At 30.2% G+C, this 23285-nt stretch overlaps 1 protein-coding gene across 2 annotated transcripts in view; it reads right to left on the reverse strand.

Moving 5' to 3' along the window:
- The window catches only part of LOC136976235 (protein TMEPAI-like), a 144851-nt gene extending 122714 nt beyond the window's left edge, over positions 1-22137 (reverse strand). Inside the window, exons 1-2 of one of the 2 annotated variants that reach the window (XM_067271459.1) lie at positions 21945-22137; positions 21758-21790 (exon numbers count right to left, since the gene is read on the reverse strand). In XM_067271459.1, coding sequence (XP_067127560.1) covers positions 21758-21790; positions 21945-21969 — 58 coding nt within the window. In that variant the 5' untranslated portion in view covers positions 21970-22137. The remainder of the gene's footprint in view (positions 1-21757; positions 21791-21944) is intronic. The other variant, XM_067271458.1, reaches the window with a different exon arrangement.
- Positions 22138-23285: the final 1148 nt, after the last annotated feature.

Below are 23285 nucleotides of genomic sequence, written 5' to 3' on the forward strand. Positions count from 1 at the left end.
AAACTTAGAAGGAGTTAATTTTTTTTTTGTTTAATTGCATTGAAACACTCATAATTTTAATAGCAGATTCATTTTTAATACTAAAAGTATAATACTAAATAATACTAAAAGTATTATTAAAAATTAATAACTTATCTTTGGTACATATTTGAACAAAATATTCTACGTACATGTTTCGACATTAGTAAACTGAATTAATTAAGTTAAACATATTTTAAATTTAATGTGATGGGTGAGGCTGCTTATTTTGGCACAATAAATTAAACCTGGGTTTAATATCAGTCAGTGCAGATCTCATAGTGATTTCTATGTTGCTAAGACGAGAGCATTGCTTTGTTTTGATGTTGGTCATTACCGAAAATGCCATTTTGCATAAATAAGTAGTTGCAAATAGTAAAAGAACTACCATTGCTAATTCAGGTAGTAGTGGATACTCTGTTTTCACACTAAGTCAAAAAGAATTCAAATGTTTGCTTACTAAACTCAGTTCCGAACGTCATTCTATCATAGTTCAGGCGAGGAGTGGAAGCTCGAGAGATTCCCGAATAGCACACAAATTTTTGAATGTTATATTCAGTCTCATATTAAAATATTCATATTATTTTTATTATTTATATGTGCAATTTATTTAAGTAAAAATTATTTTATACATTTTTTATTTCTACTATTTCTAAACATGAATCCATAGTAAATTTATAAAAAAAAATTGATCTGTCATCAATTTTTCTGCAACCTCCAAATGTTTTTCACGACCTCCTTGGGATCGCGACCCCCAAGTGGGTTTAAAGTATTAAATGATTCTTAGCAATAAGGTGTATATGGTATATAATAGTAAAATAAATCTTTGCATAATATTTTCTAAATAGTAATTGGATAAACAAAGCAATATTTCAGCATGCTATTGGATGGCCTACCCAGCATTTCTCACTTTTTGCTCAATTGACCCAATATATTTGTAATAATTCCACAACCCAAATAATTTAAAATTTTTAAAAATCTGGTAAACTGGAATCACTGTATGAAATAAAATTATGCATTATTGATAATAACTTCTAGGTATAAAATGAACAGTAACATCAAGTGCATTTCTATTAAGAGCAGTTCAGGCCAACTTCAACTTGTAACAAATAATAACTGAAATTGAAGTAAGTTATTATTGAAATTTAACTATTAAAAACTGTAAGACTGACAATTGTAAATAAAACAGACTTTTTCAAAATTATTCAGGAATCTATTTTACTTTGAAAAATATTACAAGCTCATTTATAAACTTAACAAGCCCCTCTTTAAAATATTCTTTTCATATTGTAAGAAGATTTTGTCATTTCATTTTGTATATACAAACAAAAAAAATTCTTTAAAAATTATTTATTGATCCACTTGTGCCAAAATTTATCTGTTATTTATTTTTTATAATTTATTGTTATGCACAATAACAAACCAAAAAGTTCAAATAAACAAGGAAGCATTTTCAAAACCATTACCACTTAAATGGCTTTATGATTACAACCTTACATAAAATATCTATTTTGATGTTATTCACAATAGAAAAGAGAAATCAGTTTCATATACACACATGCTATAATCCAGTGGCGTGCCATCATTGGAAGTGATGGAAGCGCCGCTTCCACCTACCAATGACCTTCCCTTGTATTTTATAAAATATAAATTTTCATATTTTAACGTACTTTGAATTAATTAAAATTAATATTTTCTTATAACTGCATTATGTATCTTTTACAAATTTCTATACTACATGTGAAAAAAAAATGATAAGATTGCTATTGTATATTCGAATAATTCAGTGGCGGAAGGAATGTCGAAACCGGGTCAGTTTCCAATCAGCCAGATTATATAGGCATTGGCACGTGCGGTTTACAGAGCACCAACCTCACCCGGTTTAGCTGGTAGAAACAATACACGCATAAAGCATCCAATTTTATATCCCTGACCGGTTGTAGCCTGCCTGCTAGATATTCGGCCGCCGTCGCCCGATTATGTGAATCATGAGTAGACTAGATCAACGGCGGGCAACCCCCGGCCCGCAGGCCAGCTATGGCTTGCAAATAGTTTCTATCCGGCCCGCGAGATCTTTAATAGATTATTAAATTGAAAAAATAACTATTAATTAGTTATTTTTCCAATTCTTTGTAATTTTCAAAAACGATAAGAGAAATAAATGTAGTAAACTTTTTATTTATTTATTTCATATTTGCAGACTAAAAAAATTACAAGTCACAAGAAGGCGTCAATTAACTTCTACAGCCCGTGGAAAAAACGTAAAATTTATTCTGGCCCATGTTATAAAAAAGGTTGCCCACCCTAGACTAGATTTATAACTTAACCCAACCAATAGGAGTTTACTGGCATGTTTTTATGATAGTTCTGTATAGTTGACAGGAGTTAAAAAAAAAATCCATTAAAATATTTGATATATTTATTCTGCATTTAGTCTGCTCTCCCATCTTATATTACTTACAGGTTTTAATGTTAAACCGGTGATATTACGATTATAGTATGTCCCATCTGTAAGGGAATGCAGAAAAAACGTGAACAATTCTTGTACAATGTTAAAAAATTAACTGTTACTTTGGCAGCATCATTTACAACCAAATTTAATGAATGAGACATACAAGGTACAAAAAAAGCTCTAGAATTTATTTTCCTTAAATTTACAATTTATATATCCGTTTGTCATAAAAATTTGTCTTTCCAATGTTTTCCCAAGACTACAGATATTCAAGTACAAAGTAACTGGTTTTGACTTATTTCTACTAAGAAGTAGTTAAATAATTAAGAGATTAGGAAATGGGGACATAAATAAAACCCTGCTGAAAGAGCCAGAATTTTACTTAAAGAAAAGCTTAACCGAACCGATCACTAGCTCAGTACAGTGGGGAACTGATTTCCGTGTACACCTGGTATTAAAACGAATTAGTTAGAAAACAAATGACTATTAAGTTTAACATATTTAGATTTTTACAGCTATGGTGAGAAACGTTTAAAATTCACAACAGCCCTGTCACGTCCTTTGAGATATACAAGTGATGCGACAAGTGATGCGATGCATTTGACAACATTGACCAGTATCGGCACCCTTGGGATTTGGCAACCGCGTGCATGCACGCGCCGCACACATACCAGGATGTCTCTGATTCCATTCATTAGCCACTCGTAGGGAGCTATTTCACTAAGTGGATTGTTTTAAGATTGAAAAAGTAAAGAATATTTTGTTATTTTTATGTACATTTCTTCACAAAGTTATATTTAATTATAAGTTCTTTAATATATTCATACAATTGAAGAATTTTTTGTACTAGGCATGTATATTCATCACACATTTTGTTTTACCAAGTAAGTTTTTCTGATAACTTTAATTTTAGCCCTTATATCGTGGCTAGTGATTCAAAAATTTATTTTAAAAAAGTTTTGGCTCAAGACCGTATAATGAAAAAGAAAACATTATTAAAAGAGAAAGACCAATGCCTAAATTAAATATAAATTCGTCAACAGAAAATTTCGACATTTTGACGATAAAATTTATGATGAATGACGATTCTTTCGTAAAATTGAAGCAATTTGGAAATCAAAGAGGAATAGAATTTAACATTGGTAGACAATATAAAATAAATATTGAAAATTATAACGAGATAATTACAATTAATAGGTATATCTAAATTAATAGATGTTATATGTTTTTTCTCAAAGCAAGAATTGGCATTTAGAGGGCATAGGGAATTTATTGAATCTAATAACAGAGGTAATTATATTGAACTTTCTTATTTATTAAGTACGTCAGATAATCTATTAAAAATACATTTAAAGAAGTATTCGGTTTTTACTGGCTTATCAAACAAACGAATACAAACGGATCCTGACACACAATTAATTGATTGCTCCTGTAAGTCGGCTTCTTACAGAAACACAGCTTCCCTATCATCAAATGTCACAGCATGCCACTGCTATAATCTTAAATTTATTACTAAATGACAAACATTAAGGGAGACTAGGACAGAGTGATTGCCCACTCTGCCCCAGTCTCCCTTACATTATATAAAATCCTTTGGCTTGGATTCTTATCATATCCTTGTGAAAGTGGCATGCTTTCTCCATATAACAGGTGATGCTAAAGACAGTATGGCCAACATGTTATGTGAGGAGTGAATGGTGGCTGACCATTTGTCATGGATTTCTTGCAATATTTATGAACAATTCTGAAGTGTGTGGGCATAAAATCCTCAGCAAGAGAATAGTAAAAAGGTGAGCAGACATTTCTTACATCATAGTGATTGTGCAGGTTCAGTACAAGTTCAATTCTCCAATATCATTTTTATGTGCAATTCTCCTAAGTATCAGAAGGGACACAGTGGGCAACTCAAAACTGGGACACGGGACAATATGCCCCCTGTGCCCCAGTTATGAATCGCCCATGGTAGCTTTTGGAATATCAACTATGTATTTATGATTTTCTGCAGAAAATATGGCAAGAAACAGAAAATGCAAGACCAACATTGGAATGACACTAGTAAACAGAATCAAGGAGGCTGTCAGAGCTGTGATAAATGATAAGATGCCTATTTTAGAAGCAGCAAAACTGTCTCACATTGCTAACATAATATAACACATTCTACCTGGTCAAAGTAACTTAAATACAGTAATGAATTGCCAACTGACTTTCAAGATATCTTTTTTCCTAGATATGTGCAGAAAGCAAAGGCAAAGATGAATTGGAAACCATTTTGTATTCACCAAAGTATGTATCAAGGTTGGTGTTCACTGAAGAAGAGAAAATGTTATAAGATTACATCTGCACAGCTATAAACATATTATAGTGGAACCTCGGTTAACAAATGCCCTAGTTAATGACCAAATCGTTAACAAACTTTTATTTTGCAAAAATTTTGTCTCAGATAACGAACATAACAGTTTTTCTGCCAAATTTTAATTGCTGTTAGGCATGCATGAGATAAGCATTGCTTTTCCAAGTGTTTGTGCTAAACTTCTTCTTTCAGTTTTGTGATTTATATATTTAATCAATATGGCACTCAAGAAAGAGAAAAGTGATAGTGGCAACAGAAAACGTTTTAGTGTAGCATTAAAGAAAGAAATTATTGCAAAACATGAGAATGGCATTTGTGTTTCTGACATTGCTAAAAAATATGTGGCAAAATTGACTATCTCTACAATTATTAAAAAGAACAAAGCATTTAGGGCTGCCAAATTGGCTAAGGAAGTGAATGTGATATCAAAACAAAGATCTAAAGTTTTAGATGAAGTTGAAAAACTGCTTCTAATAAGGATCAATGAAAAGCAACTTGCTGGAGACAGTATTAATGAAGCTATAATTTATGAACAGGCTAAAAATTTATGCAGTGACTTGTTGACCCAGACACCCAGTACAAGTGCAGATGGGCAGGACTTTAAAGTGGGCCGAGGTTGGTTTGATAGGTTTCATCAACAAAGTAACATTCATAGTGTCATAAGGTATAGGAAGGCTTTAAGAAACTGGTCTTTTTTGGGGGAAAAAAATGCCTAGACAAATGTATAGTACATAACCCAACAAGAGAAAACACTATCCAGACATAAGCCCACGAAGGACAGGTTCCCACTTTCATTTTGCACTCATGCAAGTGGTGACTTCAAAATCAAACCACTTTTAGCTTACAATGCTGAAAATTCCCATGCCTTTAAGAGCAATAATGTGATAAAGTCCAAATTCCCTGTACAATGGAAGGCAAATAGCAAGGCATGGATAACTCGGACTTTATTCACTTTATTCATGGATTAGCTCACAAAAGTGTATAAATATCAAAGCTATTTGGCTATGCAAAAACCCATAAACCAGGCAAACAAATACAGCCCATTGTAGACAAATCAAGATCCCCAACGCCAGCCATTGAAAAGAGTTTGCATGAGCTCCTAATAGACCATTTAAAAGAAAAGATTACACTGTTTTGAACACTGGAGAACTCAATGCTAAATTGGAAGGTATTGCTTTAACAGATTGTGTGTTACAATTCTTGATTTTGATGCAATGTACCCTTCATTAAATTGGAACCATGTTTTTGTGTCCTGAGAGACTTCCTGTTTCAGGCAGTACCTGACTATCTAGACCCAAACACCACAAACATATCCTGGAATTAGCCCACCTAATGCGCTACACATCATTTTTTACTTTCAACAAGAAAACCTAGCTTCAAAAAAGAGGAGTCCCAATGCATAGTCCTTTATCTGGAGATCTGTGAATTAATAGTTAGAAAGTTAGAGAGCCAGGTTTTAGAAAACTTCACTTAGAAATTATATTATACATGCATTACATCGATGGCATCCTTATTATTTGAGATCTAAGCCAGATATGGATAGAATACTGCAGGCATTCAATAACAACCCATTTGGCTTATGTTAAAGTTAGAGGAAGAAAGTGATAGGACAGTCCATTTCCTCGACCTCCAAATACATTTGAGAAACAGTTGCATAACTACAAAGGTGTACCATAAACCTAACATACAATCTTTTTTTTATCATCCCTTCAACATCTAACGACCCATATATTTATAAAATATCAGCATACAGAGCGCTGCTTCAAAGAATTTTTACCCATTGCTTTAACATCAAGGATGCACTACAAGAAATAAAACACATTAAATGCATTGCCATAGCCCATGGTTATATCAGTAAGTTAACAGAAAGGCTAACTCACAAGATACAGGGCAACATAGAAATGGGAGCAGTAAATACAAAATCTCTAAAAACAACAAAGAAAATGCATAGTAGTTGGACTTTGACCCTAGATTGAGCCAAACTTATAAAATCATAGCCAAGAAGGTCAATGCAGATTTAGCATACAAACGTAACCCATCGATATATAAACTTCTTACCAATGCCAAAGATAGAGGCAACAAAGCCAGAAAACCCTGAGCATAGTCAGTACCACTAGACAACAATAGGTTTAATACCAACAGGAAGTTAACAATAGGCTCAACAAACAGATTGTTAACAAAAAGGATAGTGGAGCACAAGTACAATACTTATAACAATAAGTTTAATATCATTCTAGCCTAATATGCAAGTGATCCGGGAATAACAGCCAAATGGGAAGAAGCTAAGATTATAATACCAACGTATGACAATGGCAAACTAAGAACACCAGAAACATTAGAAATCTTCGTGAAATCTCTTAAAGAGAATTGCATTAATAGCAAGGATGCCAACTCATTATCCACAGCTTGGAAATCACTCCTAGACAATCCCCTAAAGGAAGTGGATTAATTCACTCATTCCTATAAGAATGTCATGTGACTATGAATTTATAAATGTGTCTTTATAAATTTTATGTTTTAAGTGATGTTTATTATTTTTTATTTTGTACTAAGCTTGTTAATTTTAACATACAATTTTATTTTTGTTTATTTCTGTATTTATTTATTCTATTCAAATCTTCTATAAAACCATGACATTTATGTTCTAATTTATATTATAACTGACGTTCTATTTTTGTTTAACCCAAAGGTGGCCATTTAAAATAGCCAAAAACATTAGTTACATTAAAGAAACTGCTAGAAAAAAGAAAGATGTTGTATAACTTATTATAACAAAAAATAATACAAATTAACCACACAATTTGTCTATTGGTATTACAGAAAAGATTTATTTACCCAAGTACTTTTGACAGTTTATAGCTATCCTCTTCAGGCAACATCATTCACAGAGAACAGAATGCTACTATTTGAAAAATGGAATACAAATGGTTAAGAACACTATTCAAAATTGTTCCTTGTGCACAAGTATGGAACACAATTGAAATATATAAAATTATAAAATTTTTAACAACCAGGGTACATAATGAAATAAAACTAATAAAAATTGCCAGACCAATATACAGAAGTAAATTAATACATAGCAGTGCTGTTAATGAAGCAAAATGCTTTAAAAGCTTAAATAGTGCTATCCTCAGTTCTAGTTGTCAAACATGGGAAGTTGTACTGTACAACAATATTGATGTATTGATGGTCTTCTTATAACCTTTAGTGTCCCATTTTGAAGCAGTCATGCTTGAAAACACTTTACTGATTGAGAATGGTTGTTCTATACTGTGCCTGTGGAAGACATGTTTACTAATTATAGAAAACAGTTAATGACGAACAACTTCACACCAGGTGTATAAAATAAAATGTTACTCACGAAAAACCCGTAACTGGTGCGTAACATACAATATCAGTCACTACGAATGTTTTCAAAACCCCTCCTGGGTTCTTCTTCACGTTAAAAAATTGACTGGAACGATTTTTGAAGATGAAAAAAGGAACCAAATCATGTGCCAAACATCGACCACATGTAAAATTTCCATGTTCAATGCTGTTCGGTTTAGTGTAGCGGGACGTGTTCGGTTTAGTGTAGCGGGAGCGACCGCTTCGCGTAGATGTTTGTCCAGCGAAGCGGTCGCTGGACAAATGTCTACGCGAGCATAAGTATGATATTGACCGCAACAGAAGCACCACTGCCCTCTCCGCGTATGCCTCGACCCCGGGCATAACTGCTGATCTGCAAAACGCGGAATTGATTAAACTCTCCCACCGATTGGACCATCTGCGATCCCTGGAAACTTTGAAAATATACAAAGCTGGACTGCGCACAACCTGCATCAATTCTAAAGATGCGTGTAACATTTCTCAAGCTTGGAAGTTTTGTTACGAAGGGGACGTTCCCCATAGCTCTATTTAATGTACAGTACATCCCTATCCCTTCGTTTATATATGGAATGTAATTACATTTTGTTTTTGCGCCACACGTATTATGTTTGTCAACAACACGTATGATACCATGGCAACACGAACGCGCAGCTATTCTATTCGAAAATTTGAATGCGTTCTGAAAGACTTTTGAACTTGTAACGAATCTCAATATTTGGAACCTGAGGAAGACCGAGTTAACGGTCGAAAACGTTTGTTTTCAATTGCTATTACTGGTTTTTTAAAAGGTTGTTGAGTGTGAATTCATTATTGTTATTATTAGCTAAATAAAACAAATGAGTAATACAATAAAAAAAATTATAATCCAACAGCCATTTTGCATTTTTGACATTTAAGTTTCCATCTTTCTGTTTCAATCATCTTATATTTATAATGAGCTGCAAATGAAAATAAAACAGTCATTCTAATATATCAAATAGTACCTTCTAAACTAAATATGGTGTCAAGCTTTCAAAGACAACTTCTTTGATTTGTATTTCTAAAACTTTAAACTTTCTTGACAGTGCTGGGCTTTTTCCATTCCTTCATTAAATCTATGATGTGCATATTAAACAGTCTTTCTTTTTGATATTTTATTTATAATTTAATAATAATTCAATTTAGATTCACTTTCACTATTTGCTCAGTGTGAACTAACCTTAAGTCAGTGTTTCTTTCAAAGCAACCCAGCTGAAGTTATTTATGTTTTCAAATTGTCCTCTTCTTGTAAATACTAGCACAAGTTATCATAGAATTTATCATCATCAATCAATCATCATATTATAGTAAAACCCTGTTAAAACATTTTTGAAAGGACTGGCTTGGGAAAATGTCATAAGAGGAAAACATCTTAGGCAGAAATGGTAAAAATACTTTTTTAATCCAGATAATTGATTACAGAAGAGATGCAATGAAATGTAGTGGCTACAAGTTTTAAAAGTACTGATCTAGAGTAGCCTGCAAAATTCTAGGAAAAACATTACATAATATTCAGGCCAATATGGTATACAAAATATATATATATATATATATATATATATATGCTTACAATATGATAAGACATAAGACAATGCAGAACTTTGTTAGAAAGTAGAAGATACCAAATGGAAAGTGCTTATTTATACTGTTTTTAAAACAACCATTAGTCAACTGACTATATTTTTCTAACCAATCACATTAATAAATTTAATAATATTTTGAGAAGGAATAATTTTCAAATTCAAAACTGTTACAGTTGAAATTTGTCAGTCAATCAAAAAAAAAAAAAAACATAATTTCCAAACATTAAATGGATGGGAAAATCACTTATAAATCATTTGACTGTTGAAACTGGTATCAAACTTAACAAATTTCATTTGTAATCTAAATTTTCAAACTTTCAATTTTAAAGTTCATTAACACTGGGCTGTTAAACTAATTAAACTTCATAAATTTTGGCATTAATTCCTTACTTTAGTAATATCAAACATTAGCCACCCTTCTTTCAAAACTATGGAATCTGTGTTCATGCAGCTTCTGGAAACATTGCTGGTCACCGACATGATTGTTTTAAGGGGTAAAAATTACTTTATAGGACATATTTTGTAACATCTCATGTGATTTTATCAGGAAATTTTTAAATATCTTATGGGTAAAATGATAGGACCACAGAATTTGAACAACTTAAGATGTTCCTGCATGTGATTCTTTCCTACCTAACATGGTTTTGCTGTATAATGTCATTTTTGAGGCCTCTGGCAAATATCAGGCTTGCCCATGCATTAAATATAAAATGTTCCTGCACACTGTTTTCTGAACACACCTTTAGTTTCAAGTTTCTCATGCACAGACTGCTCACCCAGCATGGAAATAAACTGTTCTGGAAATCTGCTAACTATAGCTCATAATTTCATGGCATGGCAATATACTTCAGCACACACTTCCACTATTATACATAGCCTTCCATAAATGTAAGTGTACATTATAGATGGACTGTCAGATGGCAATGAGGTCTATTTGCCGAGTTTGTTGTCTTGTATTTTTATTCTCCGATTGAAAAATGGAAAATTTAGATATTCCAGCAGAACAAACAGGTAAAGCGGAATGTCTGGTCATCCTACTCTGTAGATACTGTTAAAATTTCAGGAAAAAAATTTTTTAGAAAAAAAATTGCATAATGGGAATCCCCATTATGCAATTCTTTTTATAACTCAGAAATCCCATTTCTGAGTTATACATTAAAATTTGAATAGAAAAACTGGAACAGATAAACTATTTATTGTTTTATTATAAAATTTATTAATACTTTATAAAATAGCCTATTTTCATCAAAAAACATAACAGTAATCATAATCTGCACATAATCTCGTAATCATCAAAATTCTCATAATATCATTATTGTCATATATTTTATTTTTGGAGAAAGAATAAATATCATTATCATTTTTGTGACAATGACATATAACACGAATACTAAGTTGATAGAATATAATCTGCCAATATTAAAAATAATTTCATTCTTTTAACAAAAGCATTAGAATATTTATTCATTAGTTTTTTAACTTTTTTGAATTAAGCGGTTTATCTGTATTTACATTTATTTTGAAATGCTTTCAGTTGATTATTACCTTAATGACTCACTAAAAAACAGAGTACTTTAGTGACAAGAGAGAGAGAAATAAATAAATAAAAGAAAATGCTATTGGCAATCTGGCAATACAATAAAATAAATTTTCATTCTAAATCATCTGAATATATAAGTTTTAGAAAACATTTTTGTATTTAAATGTTTCTAGATAACTTCCATGTTGTTTTGAAATTTAAAAATATAGAATGCAAACTGAAAATATTTCTCAATAATCAAAGAACAATATTCTTCAATAATTGTTACTTAGAAAAAATTTGCTCATAAAATTTTATTTACAAACAAGATGTGATCCTTTCTCATGAAAACCGTAAAGATCAAATTACAGAGTCTACATAAAATTTGAGCAAATTTCACAGAATACTTCATTCCTTTATATTTCAAATATTAGTATTCTAATCAAATGGAAATTTAAATTCCGAAAGCTAAAACAGTTCAACAAATACACTAGATGGTTTTGCATACTACTTCCAGCACCAATGTTTAATAAACATTAGAAAAAAAAAACAAGAAAACAAATGTTTTTGGCCATTTTGGGGTCTAGTCAGGATTAAAAAAAATTTTTTTACACTTTTAAATGAGATATATATTTGATAAAAGAAATTTAAAAAAAAAAACGTTTTTACATAAATTCAAACAAAGTTAGATTTGAAATGCAGAGCAATCTACACTTTGATGACATAATATAAATTAAATTAAGAATTTTAAAAAAAATTCCTTTGTTGTTAGGATCACTGGCAATATTTCAATTTGATAATACTTAAAAATTCATAATCCTGCATCTGCAGGTGTATAAGAATGCTACCAGTAATTCAATGATCTAAAACATAGGGTTTAATTATATTTATTTTGGTTGATTACATACACTAATAGATGCATTTTGAGCCAACTTACATTTTATGGCTCCTCATCAGTAACCGAAATTATTAAGTGCTAGATTTAAGTGCAAAACTAATTAAAAATAAAAAATAATAACAGCAAACATAATACAGTAGAGAGTCGTTAATCGGAACCCTGGTAATCGGAATCGCCGGTAATCGGCACGATTTTCAGTCAGACTGTGTCGTGCTGAATCGAACGTTTTTGATACTAAATTTACTTCTAAAGTATAATTTTCATGTTTTTATATTCTTCAATATATTTATTTTGTTTGTACAAAATGCAGAAATAATTTTTAATGATACGATAGCCTCGATTATTATTATAAAAATTTTCGTTAAGCTTAAAATTGATGAAAATTCAACACGAAGCGACACGCAATGGAGAAAAATTTAAACATCGGACAGGTTAATGTATTTTTTCGTACATAATTGGTAATCGGAACAAATGACTAATCGGAACAACCCCAGTCCCCAATTGATTCCGATTTTCGACTCTCTACTGTATTATTATTTTACTTTGTATTGAATCAACCATTTCCTTAAATACAAAAGTACACAAACATAACATGGAATATATTTCACACTGATACATTAGACAAATTAATAAGAATTGACACTTTAGATTACAGATGGTTTATGCTATCATAATAGAACATTACTCTTTAAAAGTTACTCTAAAGTGTAATCACCATGTGGCCAACATATTTATACTCCCTGAACTACCCATAATCAACAGATGAAGTCATACCACACATTATAAAAATTTTATAACATTTCACAGCACCCCTGTGAGGAGGAGGTTGCAGCGTCCTAGAGCACCGCGGCGCACACTTTGGGAACCGCTGACATATGTTATTTAATCTTAAGAAAAACTGTATGTGATGAGAAAGATAGAAAATGATAGGATAACATTGTGAAAAGGTGGAAGAGGCACAAAGAAATTAATATTACATTAATGAAGGCTGATAAAAATAGGAATGTTGTATTATTAAAGTGATCCATGTATGTTAAACTCTCAAAACACTGAATTGAGTCCACAGAAGTTAAACATGAATACATCAACAAGCTCCAGAGTAAAGGGAACTTTTGCACATTCTATGTTAGCAAGAAAACTAGACCTGAAATTTGTCTACATCAGTGATTCTCAACTTTTTTTTCCCATCACGGTCACTTTTAAAAATTTAAAAATTTGGCGGCACACACGGTTACTTCAGTAAGTACCGCAGGACAAATGATGACGTCATAACTGATTTTTAAACGCAGTTGGTTATTTAAGTCACGTTTTCTAAACTCCTTGGTAACTACCGGCAGTTACCGGTAACACCAGTTACAATTTCCAAACGCGTCCTTGGTAGGTAGAACTAATTGAACCACTTGTCTGACGTCGCTTATGTATGGGTATTTGCAATGGCGGCACACTTCAAAAATCTTGCGGCACACTAAAGTGCCGCGGCACAGTGGTTGAGAATCGCTGGTCTACATCTCCTCCCCAGACACCCTGAGGCTTTTTGCCTTTGGGAAAACCCATAAACCAGGCCAACAGCTAAGACCCATAGTTGACAATGCCCATCCTTCAACAATCCATTTAAAAAGAAAAATCCATCTCCTGCTACAAGATTTTCTCAGAGTTCACTAATACACTGCAGCCAACTCTTTGGAACTCACATCCATGTTAAAATCAATGAAATTATCAAGCACAGAGCACTTTTTAGTGCTGGACATCACATTGTTGTACCCTTCAATAAAACTTTGAAGCATGCTTCTTTGCACTAAGGGATGTCCTATTCACTATAGTACAGGACACACAGAAACACCATCAGAACATCCTGAATTTATCACATTAACTATGTTACTCCTCTCTTTTTGCTTTCAACAATATAATACACATATAAAAGCAGGGAGTCCCAATGGAAAGCCTCTTATCTGGAGATTTATGCAAACTGGTTATGTTTCATCAAACAGCAAATCCTAATGGACTTCCTTCCATGCATACGATTGTCTGAGATACATAGAAGACATTTTTATTACTTGGAAAAACAAACCTAATTTGGATGATCTCCTACAAGTATTTAGCAATAACTATGACTTAACCCTTGCTTTAGATCAGTTCAGCAACACAAAAGTCCACCACTTAGACCTGAAAATTGAGCCAAGACATAAGAAAATAATTACAAGAGTCTATTGCAAGCCAACATACTGAGCTACTTTCATATCACCTAACTCCAACAGCCCCAGGAGATACAAAACTGCAGCCTTTAGAACCTTGTAAATTGAGTGTACACTCAAGGTATCTACTAAACAAGAAATAATATGTATTAGGGAAAACAGATAACCCTTCAGTAACTATAAATTACTAAATGTATGATTTTGTATCACAAATGACATCACCACCACCAAATCACATAACTTACAAACTCAAACTTGTTTACAGACCCATTACTATATATAATCAATATTCTTTGGTTTAGCACTACACCCAATTTAGTGCCTATTTCAGAGGCAAACAAATGGTAGTAAATCAAGGTTTGACTGCATATCATATCAAAAGACCAGTGCATTTATCATATTAATTTTGTTGAGCAATATATGAAGAAAAAGTTCATTTGTTGTTTGTTCATTTTTTATGCATTTTAACATAACTTGAAAAAATGCAATACAACTTTTTAGAAACCATATTTTCATCCCAAATGGAGATCAATGACTACTTTTTGTTAAATAAACTTTATCTATTCATTTATAACAGACCAAAATCTATCTGATCAGTAAAATTTTCCTACTCACATGGTTCAATTACTTAACATCATATTACAAACAAAGCACAAAATACAGTAGAGCCAACTTATTACAATCATGGACAATGTTATCAGTTGTTTAATGTTATTGAGATTAGCAGGTCCCAAAGCTGACAAGTTAGATAAAAACTTTGAATGTAATCAGAATTCAATTATTTTTATTATCTTAGGGTAAATAGGCCTTTTTTAAGTATTCTTTTTGTTCTAGCAGTTTCAACATGTGGTTGAGGACATGAAATCATTATAAGTTATTGTTATCAGTCTTAACCAGTATTTTAAATTAATTGTTTTAATTATTATTTTCTCACAATACAATAGTTTAAAATTTCTGCTATTATGCTAGCTATATCAAATGATATAATGGATTTTTATTAAGCTATATTAAGGCTAATATAGGCTAATAGTCTAATAAAAATCTGGCAGATCATTTGGTATTACTAATACAGTGGTACCTCCTACTTCAAACATTCCAGAGTTTGAATGCTAAATTCAAGAGAAATTATTTGTGAGAAAGCCAAGCAAGCTGCATAGTGGCCTTAAGAAACAAGACATCACAACTCCATACTAAGTTATAATAAATACAGTTTTCATTTTATTATACAGTATTTACATATTTTATTTATTATTTAGGACATTTAATTGTGTTATTTTTTTTACCTTAAATTATGTGTACTAGCAGTTTAAGTTTATCAAAATGAGTATTGTTTGGAATGGATCAAATTTACTTTCCATTATTTCTGATGGAGAAAATTAATTCAGACACTGAACAATTCATAGTTTGAATGATCCTCTGAAACAAATTAAATGTGAAATACAAGGTAACACTGTATATTTGGTTGTGTTTGTTGTTATATATTATGCTAGCTGTTCTAGAAGTTAGTAGTAAAACAGTTTTACTACTACCAGTTTTACTACTACCAACTACTAACTGGATGAATTATTAATAATAATTAAATAAGTAAGGTCTCAAGTTATACATTTTTAAATTGTTTTAACATGTCCTTTCAATTAACATACTTAGAACCAATAAACAATGCAAAAATACAAATAAACAAACAACAAACATTTTCAAACTCCTTCAGTTCTTCATCAAGTTTTCCAATGGTTAATATGTGGAATGTCTATAAGCTTTTGGAATATAACATTCAAAGATGGATTCAAAGGGCTATTCCGAAATACAAAAATCCAAAGTTGCACATGCATATTCCTCTGTTTAATCAAGGTTCAATGAAAAGGCTAAACCACCTTGCAAGCAGAGCCTGCCATGCCATCGACAAAACCATCTCCCTGAAATTTATGCATGATGAAGTGAAATTATTTTAAAATATTTCCATTGCCTCTAACCATTTCAGACACTCCACTTGGGGATATAGAGGATGAGTATGGCCTGAGAGAACAGGCCATTCTTATAGATATTCCACATATTAACTGTTGGAAAACCTGATGAAGAAACTTCTGACTTTTCAAACTTCTAATGAAACTCAGAAGTTTGAAAATGTTTGTTTATTTGTATTTTCACACTGGTTATTAGTTGCGAATATGTTAATAACTTTATCCCGGTATGGTATGATGTTATTTAATGTCCTTTCAATGTTATAATCAATGTAAAGCCATAATTTCTTCTGTGGCTGTATACCATAGTATATTTTAGTTAGTTTGTAGTTTTTGTAGTTTTTAGTAGCTTTCCCTATTTTTTGTTCTTTCTCCTTCTGGAGCTTTCTAATCTCGTTAATTCTTCCTTTATTGAATGTATGAGTCACTTCCATATGATCCCACATGATCCCATAACAAACTCCTTTTGCCCTCCTTGAACCATCTGTAAATATTTTCCTTGCAGCAAATTTTTTGTTTTGCAAATTGCAATCATATTTTAACATGTTAAACTTTCTGCTAGAAAAAAATATTCATGACTAATTGGAACAACAAATTTCCAGAGATCTATGAAAAAGAGAGAAATTAAAAAACAATTGCTACAAAAAAATATATTTTCTAATTATTACACTTTTGCAATTATAATTTTCAAAATTTTCTTTTCAATAAATAAAAGGACAACACAAGCATAAAAACATTTTGATGTTATCAGCATCCATCTTATTTTAATGACATTTGCTATCATTTGCATATGATGAGAAATTTGGTTTTCTCATTTTACAAAATAGTATTGGGAATCAAATATGCTATGCAAAGATAAATCATTTTTTGCATTTTCCTTTTTCTTTTGCTAGTAAATATCTATCTGAACTAAGCTTACAGTTGTTTACAGCAGATAAGAGCAGAGTAATCAACTCTCAAATACATGCTATTAGATATTATGAACATTAAAATTATTTTCTATTTAATTTTTTTCAGTTTATTTTAAACAATCATTATTTGATAAATAAAAACAGAAAATAAATATTATACCAAACAACAATTTTTTCCAGGCAGTTGATACCTATCTTCCTAAATTTCATCTATCAAAATTTCTCCATGTTTTTTGTTTCACTTATTTTATAATTACACCTAAATGATTATACCATTTCAAACACTGTAATGTTTGAGATGGTATATTGTAAGCCACATACTTATAAGTGTCATGTTTTCAATGAAAGCTCCACAGACATATATAGTGGGGCAAATTATGCAAAAGTTTTATTTGTTTCAGCAATTTTTTATGAGATATGTGCCATCATAATATCTGTATAAAATTACAGAATGTTATATATGAAACTTTAATTTATATATTGATCAAGCAACATAATATACTATTTATTACATATATTGAAAATGCAAAATTACCAAAATAATCTGAAACAAGTAAACTCATTTAATACGAAGGTAATCCCAAAAGGTCTCCTATTTTTTTTAAATACAAAGAAACATTTATTTTCAATAATGTTCATATCGTTTTAAAGCTTGAACATTTATCTACTTTTTTACATAATCACCATTTTGGTTGATGCATTTTTGTATGCATTGTAGCAATTTTGGTACACCATGTCATACCAGCTCACCACCATATCCTGTTAAACCAATTGAAATTCATCACCAATTGACGGAAGTGTATGATGAGTCATGCATAGATGTCAAAAACATCCTCAAGTGACGTAGGGAGTTTGCAGCTGATCGTACTGAAATTTATGATAAAGAAAGAAGCAGGAGACCGTCAATTTTCGACGAGACAGTCACAAAGGTTGAGCAAACCATGTGTGAAGATTAGAAAATCACTCTGGATGATCACTGCATTTTGGTTCTTGGAGTTTCCCAAAGCACCATTCATAAGATTTTAACGAAAAAGTTGCAATATTGGAAGGTGTGCGCAAGATGGGTCTTGTGATATGGCAGTGAGTAGGTATGACATGGGCATACAAAAACTGCCACAGCACCTATAAAAATGCACCGACTGAGATGGCGATTATGTAGAAAAATAAATAAATGTTCAAACTTTAAAATGATATGAACATTATTGAAAATAAACGTTTCTTTATATTTTTTTAAAATAGGAGACTTTACTTTTGGGTTTACCCTTGTAGATTGCTTGATTTAATCTAAGGCCATAAAACTTAATGTGTATATTTTCAGTTTTTGTCGTCAACATTTTTTTTAATAATCCAAAAATGATCAATAGTACAAATCAGAAACCGCACACCAGGTTGAATAACATAAATTCTACCTACTTGAACCTGTAACCAGTGCGTATGAAGTTTATTCTTCCAAAACAAATGTTTTCCTAACTCCTTCTGGGTTCTTCTTCAACATGTCACGTGACTGAATATGCAAACGAACCGGACATTCGAAAACTAACATCGTTCGGATTATTTCAAATTTTCTTATTCCAATTTCGATCCAGCTAGTTTTACCTGAAGAACCCAGAAGGGGTTAGGAAAACGTTTGTTTTGGAAGAATAAACTTCATACACACCGGTTACAGGTTCAAATAGGTAGAATTTATGATCAATAGTAATGACAATAAATAAATATTTTATTTATAATGATATTTAATTTTACAATTTTAAATAATTCTAAATTTCCAATTAAAATATACACTATTTTAAAAAAACTGAAATTTTAATCTGAAGTTATAATAATATAGTAGTAATTTTTAATGTAAACAAAATACATATTATTTCATTAGTATAATATCCCATTATATGAACAGACATTTTAAGTTTAAAGTTTAATAACCTATGTTAAAAAATTATAAATTGTATTACATGTAAAGCACAAAGTTTATATGAAGTATTATTAGTTAAATTGAATTTGTCTTTTAAAAAATTAAAATAGCAACTTAAGAATAAGCATAACAAACAATGTGTAATTGAAAATCTTACAAACATTAAATCAATAATTTAAATTTGTCACTATAAAAATAAAAAAACTAAATAATATAAAAATAAGAGTTATATTATATGCATTCATGCATTTTAAATTACTGCAAACAGTAAAAAACTTATAAATTAAACATCAATTTTAAAATTATTATATTAAAGTATTTATCAATAATAACCTGTAAATTGCAATACTGTATAAATTGCATACTATATGAAAATCACACTTGCAAAAACTTTTTTTATTTTACAATTAAAATATTAAAGAAATAAGAAAACTACTATAGCTGAGTTTTAATCTTAACATAAATGAATTACTATTTCTTTTGTCAATTGTTTATAAACTAAATTACCAAAAATATCTAAATTTAAATTTTGATTAAGAATAATGAAAATTATAAAACATAAAAAAAATGAAAATAAAGAATTAGATATGTAGGATGACAAGAATGAAAAGGGTTCAGCCAACTTAAAAACATGGCTGATGTCAAAGAGGGAAGAAAAAAAATGACATAGTCAATGCCATTACTCCAGCCAGCTTTTATCTTTTAGATATGCCAGTTAACTATTGAAGAAAAGCTGGATGGACCACACAGCTGCTTGGGGAAGTATGAAAATTGAACAATCTCCACTGGGATGTGACCCAGACCCTCCTAGCATAGAGCTAGTCACTTCACTAAACAGATCTCTGCAGCTGCAAAACTAAAGAGGAGTTCTATTAGTAGCTTCAAAGTCAATAAACAACTAATAAAATTAATTTAAAATTCATTAAGCTAATTATTATTTGCATATTTAAACCATAAAATCAATAATGCACTGGCATTTATTTACAAAAATCTTTTCTGTAATTCAAAATTATTATTATAAAATAGAAGTTACAATAATTAAATGGCACTAATGATTACTAATCAATGATTTTCTTCTGACAATTTAATTATAGTTTATTTTTAACAAAATGATAAATTTTCCTTATTATAAACAAATATGCTTTAATATAAAATATATACAAATAGTTTAAACTTTGTTAAACATTTAAACTAAGTTATAATGAAAAATGTGTTAAACTCATAAATCAAATTAATATTGGTAAAAAAAAACACTTTAATCCTCAATAAATGTATAAAATAAATCTTGATATGTGAATATGTTTAATATTAAAATTTAAAGTGTCATAAGTAATTTATCTTATATAAACAATACAATATTTCAGACATTTAAACTAAAATGGAATAATAAATATCCTAGAAAAATAATTTACTAGTAATAAAAATTTAAATAATTTAATGTATTTAGTATGCTAAAATATCTTCAACAAACAAAAATAATAAATACAAAACATATCATTTTTGATTTTTGTAAATTTTTTTATATTTTAAACAATAAACACACTCATAATTCTCAATTAAAAATACAAATTAGTAGTGTTCATATATATGTGTGTACACACACATAAACCCTACTAATTTTTAAATCGAATATCACATGTCTGATTTCTAATAAATTCCAGAAAAATCAATTAGTATTAAATAAATCTGTTTTACTAAATAAACATTGTCGTCATCAATTTTAAGATTTTTAATTACGGAAACTTCTAATAAATTCGTGCATTGAAACTAATTACATTTTTTCACTCTCAATTATTTTAAACAGTTTATTATTAATTTTATAAATAAAAATTTCTTTTATTTTACAACCCATTTTAAATTTTCACACAAAAATTTCTTTTATTAAAAATTTATTATTAAAATAATTCTTTAAAACAGAAATTCCTGCGATTAATAAAAATATTTTTTTTATGTAATCGGTATTTAAAAATTATGTATGATTAACCACTTTTTTTTAATTTAGATGTTAAGCTTTTATATTATAAACTTTATGTGAAAAAAATACAGGATAATTTATTTATGTCAATTTCTAATAATTCAAATTTTATTTTTCAACACAATTGTCATATTGTCAAGGATAAATTTGTTAATGAATTCAAAATTATATATAAATTTCAACAATTTTTTTAACATTAAATTCGAAATACAAACATAAATGATAATTATTTTTTTTTACACACGTGTTATTTCTCGTACATCTCTTATTAACGTGCCACGAGGGAATTTTAAAATATGTAAATTACACAAACCGAGAAGGATTTTCATTTAATAACAATAATCAAAAATATGCATGTAAAGTTATTTTATGTATTATATATAATATATATATATATATATATGTAATATTTTTTGTGTGCCTTATACGCTGTAGAACAGAGTGGATCCCGTGGGCAGAAAGGGAACGTCTCTCAATCGATTCGTCTGTCCGGAGGGGGGCGCAGGAGACAGACGAGAGGGGAAAGGACGTCTCCTTGACTAACCCTAACAAACGCAGTTGAAGACGTGGCTGAGAGAATAGAAAAAAATAAAAATTGTACTCACCACAAGCAAAGTCAGCTTCACACAAAAGTATAGCTAGAAAGAAATATTATTATTATTATTAATCAACGATTTTTTACATTGAAAACTTACTAAAAATGAAACCTTTTTGGTTACCGGAAGATAACTATCGTCTGCACCGGAAGTCGCGATTCAGACAGACGACGATTTATGCGAACGATCGTCTTACCTATTAAACCAAAGCACAATAGCATTTCGATGTAAATAACGACTCCCCCAATAGTCAGTTGTGGTGCTGAACAAAACGTGAAACCGTTTTACACTCATATAAACGTTCAAATTTTCGCACAACTCAACACAACCATATCATGTCCACCGCCATCTCTTCCCATGCGCAGACGAACTGCGCAGACAATCAGCGTCTCGTCTAGACTATGTAGACATCGAAAGTGTTGTCGAAGATAAATAATTCGTAATAAAAACGGAAATTATTTCGAAATTTAAAATTGTAAAAAAAATAAATAGATCCTAAATTAATATACCGAGTTTATTTTATAAAAAATCTCTAATGTTAAATTCTGACTATTTTTTTTTTTTTTAATCTTTTGATTCAATAATCTATGTGATGTGTGGAAAAATTGCATAGAGTCTAATTTTAATAAAATTTATTAATAATAAATTATTCGTAGATACTGAATATGAATTATTAATTTTATTTATGTAATTATTGGGTCAAAGTTTAATAAATAGCTTTTATAATTATATATAGTATTTATCACGTTAGGAAAAAGTATAAAATATTTAAAAATTCTTTTTTTTAACGCAATTTTTGTAGCAATGAGGAAGACGTAATGTCTGATTTTTTCTCTTTTTTTTCATCTGGAAAATATCGATATTTAACTCGTAGGATTAATTCCGTCTAGCCAGGGATGTAACAACACACCCCCACTCGGCTCCCACGGCGCTTAGAAACGGGGAACAGTAGACTTACGTAAAACGCTAAACTAATTATATAAAAGGGGACTTCCAAGGCCAATTTAAAGGGCCTCGTATATATATATATATATATATATATATATTATCTTAATAAAGGGCCTAGACATTTTCTGTTACGGTGCTTAATCATTACGGAAATAAGAAAGCCGTACGTAGTTTACAGTCTGAAGATCACGAACAATTCGTCATAGACGAATCAGAATATCGGCTCTAAAAATAAAAGAGAATTTTGAAAGGTATATTAAATTTAAAAGACGAATGAGATTAATTATTCTTACTTTCCCATATTTTACTTTAATTAATTATTAAAATTTATTTCGAATTTACATGTTAATGGACGATCCCCCCTTGCAATTTCTGATTTAAAAGGTGTCCAGTTTCATCGCGGAACAATCGCCGCAAAAACCTTTTATAAGCTGTAACTTTAGATATATTTATCACGTTTTCTATTCTAAAATTGTATCGAATATATATAAAATAATCTAATCTTTACAAAAATATAAACATTTTCTTTATTAAATTGAATTCGAAACATTTCTTGCAGCTTCAAAATAATAGAAACATATTTAATTAT

Source organism: Centruroides vittatus, unplaced genomic scaffold (genome assembly GCF_030686945.1).
Source record: "Centruroides vittatus isolate TY-2023 unplaced genomic scaffold, ASM3068694v2 contig_4, whole genome shotgun sequence".
In the NCBI taxonomy this organism is placed as follows: Eukaryota; Metazoa; Arthropoda; class Arachnida; order Scorpiones; family Buthidae; genus Centruroides; species Centruroides vittatus.